The sequence below is a fragment of the Spermophilus citellus genome (genome assembly GCF_964194105.1).
Source record: "Spermophilus citellus genome assembly, chromosome: 5".
NCBI classification, from domain to species: domain Eukaryota; kingdom Metazoa; phylum Chordata; class Mammalia; order Rodentia; family Sciuridae; genus Spermophilus; species Spermophilus citellus.
The window spans coordinates 158,883,622-158,889,621 of record NC_138186.1 but is presented as its reverse complement, the minus strand read 5'-3'; the positions used below and the strand labels follow the sequence as shown (position 1 = coordinate 158,889,621).

Below are 6,000 nucleotides of genomic sequence, written 5' to 3'. Positions count from 1 at the left end.
CCGTTGAGTTCTCGTGAGATTAAAAGGTAGATTGGAAAAAAAGCCTCGTGGAGTAGGTGAATTGGGCGGCAGCAGAACTGGGATTGCCCCAGAACGTGTGTAGAGGCCGGTGTGAGTTCGGGAATAAAGAATTGCTGTTTGAATCTACAAAGCTGTGTGGTGGCTCGTGATTCTGTGCCAAGCCAAGACATTGGCAAAAGGATATCTTTTTACTATACTTTTTTAAAAAAAGGCAGTTTAGTGATTGACCTAATTTAGTCTCCTATAAAGAAAACAAAAACCAAACAGACATTAAGTTCAGTATTTCAAAAATAATCCAAAAATATTGAAAAATGGCTTGCCATGGGCCACTGAAATACAGCATATCATGGTTAACCTGAATAGTTTTCTTCCTGGTTCATAGGTCACAACAAAGTAACAGCTAAACACAGTTGAGGAAATCTTGATGTTCCAGAATAAACACAGTAATTCACACCATAATTTACTTTACACTTTACAAACTTTATTAAATAGTGGGCATTACTAACTTTCATTATCTTATATACAGTATTTAAACTATGTTTTCCTAGATGCATTCCCCCCCCCAAAAAAAAAGAATAGAGTAGGTGAAAAGTAAACTTATAAAAAAATTGACCCTTCCATACAGGAACCTAATAAGAACCTTTAAGTACAGATAACTTTTTCCTCCCAGTTATATACATCCCCACCCACCTCCAAAACAAACTACAAAAGCACTTAATTGATAATTTTGGGGAAACAGACCAATATGACTATGTATTTACACACAGCTGACAAAATCGTCATTCTGGCCCACGGGAGTGATCTATAGAACTACAGATTTGTCTTAGAATCCAAAGGACCACATAGACACGTCGTACAGTGAAACATCCACCTTCACACAGTAGAGTGTGTTCGTATAGGTGACATCAAAGCTGTGCAACGAGACACTGGATGAACAATGAATAATTCTGAGACTTAGGCACAATAGTACTATGGACCTTGGAGAATTTGGTTCATATAGACAAAAGCACAAAAATGGAAGACTGCATTCCTGGATAAGAGTCAGGTAACTTTGTGTTTTGCTTTTTTAAAAAATAGGTGATATAAATGCACTACACCTCTAGGAAGTCTAAGAAAATACTTTCTTCAGTGCTTGTCTTTTGGATGCTGCTTAATCTTGAAAACTCACATCAGGTTTAAATAAAATCAATCAAAGAAGGAATGTTTCCAGAATCATACTGTTTAATATGGACTTTCCCTCCACCTTTGGCAAGGCTGGGGATCAATCGCAGAGCCTCATGCATGCTGGAAGCCTGCCACAGAGCCACACCACCCCTGGACTTCACTTTATGAGCTACGAGAAGACGAAATGCTTGAAGAACAAGAGACCTGGTGTTTTGTTGTTGTTGTTATTTAAAGTGGAAAAAAACGCCCTAGGTACCTATTTATAAAATGAGGATGGTTACATTTTATGTTTTAAGTTAACAGAGACAGGACTTAAAAAGAGGAAAAGAGTTATGGGAAGATGTTACTGATTTAATTAGTGCTTTCCTTCAAGTGCAAAGGCCACATACACACATATCAGTGTATCTTTTAAAATGGAAATGACTGGCTTTTAATTAAAATAAAGAGAAAATAAAATTATAAAGGAAACAGAGGGTGAAGAAAGGCCACAGAATGTATAACTGCTGAAATCGAGAAGACAAAGGTCACTGTGAGGAAATATTCTCATTGCATTCATGCAATCAAAAAAATAGAATATTTTTATAAAGTACCAATAAATCGGCCTTCATTTATCTCAACCTTCTTTGATTTTGCTTTTTATTTACAATGTGATGCTTTTGGTGTTCTGTTTCTTCCATAAGGAGTTAAATTTGTATTTAATATCATAATGAAATGCTTCATAAAGCACAATTATAGCATAAAAGATGTTATTATCCAGAACCCAGTAACCAAAGACTGTTCTTTCATATGCCTTGAAATAATGAAAACATGTTATGTACTGTCTAGAAAATAAGTTCTTGCCCTTTCCTTTAGCAATGACTCCTTGGGGTAGGATCTAGCAGGTCACTGGCAGAGTAAAAACTCAAGAAGGTGCCTATGGAACAATGCTCTGGAAGGGTGATTTTAATGTGCTTTGTTTGATTTTTAGCTTATGGTTTATTTCTCCCTAATCAGAGTTAGGCACACACAATGGCATCATAGGTTTTTTTTGGTCAAACTGTCCCCACTTCAACTGTAATATGAATGGATAACCAAGTTGTTCCCCCTGAGTCTTTCCATCTTTCTAACAGTAAGTTAGTTTGCGCTTTAGTGAATTCGTTTTCATTAAGCCATGAAGGAAATCATTCATTTCATCCCAGAAATCGTATCATTAACGTGATCAGCAGCACATTCATCAGGACTTGTCCAGGAATACAGGTAAAGGCTTTTACTTACAGTGAATTGGTCCTTCTACATTTGAGTTTTCAATGGTCACACAATTTCTGAGTTGAAATGAAATGACACAGGAATGCCAGCATGGAAATCCTAAAATAGGCATCACGACTGTGTTCTAACTAGAGATCTCTGGCATAAGTTATTCCAGGGTCTCGTCGCAACTGTGACAAAATGTCAGCTACAAGCATAATTCTTTAAAACAGCCTTATAGTTCCTTTCTTTCAAAATATGAAAAGGTCTCCTTGCTGCCTTTGTGTTGTAGGTTTTGAGAGGGTTACTGCATTTCTTAAAGTGTGGGCACTGTTGTCAGGATATGGAAAAAATATGTTACCCAAAAAGCCTAAAAAATTTCAAGTAAGATTGACTTACATGAAAGTGAAGACAATCAGCATCTGAGAAGAAGATATTATTCAATGCTGACACTCACTAAAGTATAATTCTGGCTGTAGGGTCAGCCGGCTCAAAAAGTTGTGCTGTAAAAGAAAGCATATTTTACACCTCTGGTTATTACAAAATTGTTTAATCTGATACATACAAAACCTATCAGTATCTGTGATTGATGAGAGTAAGAGGAAGTTAATTCAGGCAGCTATTACTGAGAAGCCTTAGGCAAAGCTACTTGAACTAAGACACTGAAATTTTTCCCTTAGAGACTGGACAATGTTTTGTTGATTGGGAGACGGCCCCCTCCAAAGGTATGCATTCAGTTTGTCAGAATCGCTATATGCTGTCAGATACGGTGAAAGCCCAAGTTTGCTGTTTATGGGCTCTTTTGGAGTGCATGGACTATTCAAGGAGTAAGGTGGGTTGTTGCTGCAGACGTTATCAGAGAAGTCGGCATCCGCCATCTTGGAGTCAGATTTCCTTCTGCGACTCTGCAGTAGCTCCAGCTCCACCTCGTCTTCTTCAGACTTTATTTCCACATAGTCATCTTCATCTTCAGTCTCTTTGAAATTGGAAAAATAGTTCTGTGTGGCTAGGTGGGCGTTTAAAGGTAAATTTCTATTTACTACCAGAACTTTCTGTGAGTCTTGGAGTGTGAGGTCAGAGCATGTTTCAGCATCCTGCTGACATGAATCAGCTGTACCTGGCAGCAAATCCTGGTGGCTCTCACACCGTGCACTTTGGTGTAAGGACAGCAGCTGTTTCTTTCCCATCTCGCTGGGGTAATTGATGGAGTCCATTGATTTGTTTATCAAGATGGAGGAAGAAGACTGGGACCTGTTGTAAGGCTGGGATTTAGCACTGATTCCTTTCCGACCCAGCGAGTTGTAAAGATGGCCCTGACATGAGTTGTCTTTGTGGGGCTGACTTACTACCACATTGCATCTCTGCATGGAGCCCAGGAGAGGGTCAGAGATTTGAAGAGAAGGCACAGAGCAAGCTGCAGACAACTGTCTTGGGGTACTTTGGGTACCAATATCTAAAGTGGGATACTTTGACCTCAAGTCTTGCTCTGGCCGGGGACAGAAATCTGCTAACTCTCCATTACTATAAGTTGAATGCAAGAGCCAATCCTCGCCACCATGTTGGCCCTGGGAAGGTGAGGCAGCCCTGAGGAGGGATGGTTCCTGTGTGCTGGCCCAGCCATCCTTCTGAATTTTAAGGGGCATCTCCCTGAAGACAATCTGGTCATACAGTTGGGAATACTCAGCAATCCTGGCACCTGGAAGGCAAATATGGAAACAATAAGTATACCTGGGATTGTTCCTACATAGAAAGATTAAGTATAAAAACATAATGTTCTAACCAACATATTAAAACAAAACTTAAACAGTAAGTAGGACTTTGAAGTTTGAGGATCAGTGATCACTGAACACAAAGCAACACAAACTAAAACTCAGTTTAAGAAAACTAGAAATGCCACCACAAAGTTCATTTAATTTGACCTCCTTTTGTATTTTTTTTTTTTATTTTAACAGCAGGTCTGCAAGTGTCCACTCTATGTAATGAAAATACCTAGTGTTCCTTTTAAGCTCGAAACAGTGTCAGTGTTGAAAACAGGCATTGTAAAAATAAGAATGCCAGCACTTAAGCGCTGGTTAATAAAAAATAAGCAGCCACTCAAAGAAGTATGACCACAATGCCCAATGCAGTGGTCACCCCTGGCTTCTCCCCACCATGCCCCTGGAAGAGTCTGCTCCTGTGGTGGTTCCTGCACTTCTAGTTTCCAGACAGTCCTTCACGGCCACTGTCTGGGGAGTTGATGTCTAGGGGAGGCCTTCCCCTCTGTATTTCCAAAGCATGAGAACTGACTCCCATCTCCTTTCCCAACCCAAGAAGTCAGGCAATGAAGCCATTAAGAATGAACCATCTTCTGGGGCTGCAGCTCAGTGGCAGAGCCCTTGCCTAGCATGTGTGAGGCACTGCATTCGATCCTCAGCATCACATAAAAATAAACAAATAAAGGCATTCTGTCCATCTGCAACTACAAAAAAATAAACAAAAGAATGAACCAACTGTGTATGTACATATGCAATACTCTAATGCTTTCTAGTGCTGGCTCAAGGATAGGACTAGACAGTTACTCCACAAAAATATAAGCTGTGAGGATGGCAGCCCCTTTTCCCCACTTCGGAGACAGACATTTATAAAGATACCAGCTGAACTATGATACAGAGAGCATTCTCTTGGGCCAGCAATGACTGAAGACAGGGAGCCCAGAGATGTCAATTTCAAGAGTTGTTCTTCTCTCCAATCCAAGCGCCCTAGAACCGAAGAACTCCATGCATCCTATAAGTTTCTCAGACCACATAAACACAATCTTTAAGAGGACATTGACCCTGTCCACAACAACAGGCAAATGACATTATGCTTTCTTCTTCTCCTTTAAACTATATTTTTAATAAACTGTTATTTGTAAATTATCTTTTGAATTTAAGCTAAATAACTCATTCAGTTTAATTTCTACCATTTCTTTCTTTTTTATTTCTGCAGTGCTGGGGACTAGACCCTGGGCTGTATGCATGCTCTACCATGAGCCACATCCCCAGCACTGCCACCTCCTTTGAATCCATCTTCTTTGAGGATGGACACAATCACCCCCTGCTCCCTGCAATCAAGGGAAATGGTCTAACTTCTCATCTCTGAGCCCATCTTCAGATTCTTTGGGTTTTCAACTCCAAATTCCTTAGAAGGATAGAGAATATTAGTCTAGAAATTTCTAATAATAAAACCATGGGAAATTCCTCCTGAAATAGCATAGTAAAAATTCTTAATAACCAATTAAGATTTAGCAACACCTTAAGAGAAAGCGTGTGGAAAGTCTACTTGGACAGCAATATACTTTATGTCAGCCATCCTGAGACCTGTGATGTTTCATTAAGACCCGCTCAGAGGCATCCAGACCTGCATCTGACAGTCAGATGGTGCAGCCCAAGACTTTCTCCTGCATGCTACAGCCCGAATTTGATCCTGCTGAGTCAGGAAGCCTTTACAAGTTTCATGAAGATGACAATTTGGGGGGAAAATAGAACTCATTAAGGATTCAAATTATTTTAGTATTAGAATTTAAACACAAAGTCTTATAAGAACAATCAGCTTGTGCCTTTTGCCTAGCTA

General features: G+C 39.6%; 1 protein-coding gene across 5 annotated transcripts in view; it reads right to left on the bottom strand.

The window, feature by feature from the left end:
* Positions 1-519: 519 nt before the first annotated feature.
* The window catches only part of PLEKHG1 (pleckstrin homology and RhoGEF domain containing G1), a 210,201-nt gene continuing 204,720 nt past the window's right edge, over positions 520-6,000 (bottom strand). For all 5 annotated transcript variants that reach the window (XM_081296331.1, XM_081296328.1, XM_081296330.1 and 2 more), the window contains one exon: positions 520-4,105. In XM_081296331.1, the coding sequence (XP_081152457.1) occupies positions 3,045-4,105 (1,061 nt within the window). In that variant the 3' untranslated portion in view covers positions 520-3,044. The remainder of the gene's footprint in view (positions 4,106-6,000) is intronic.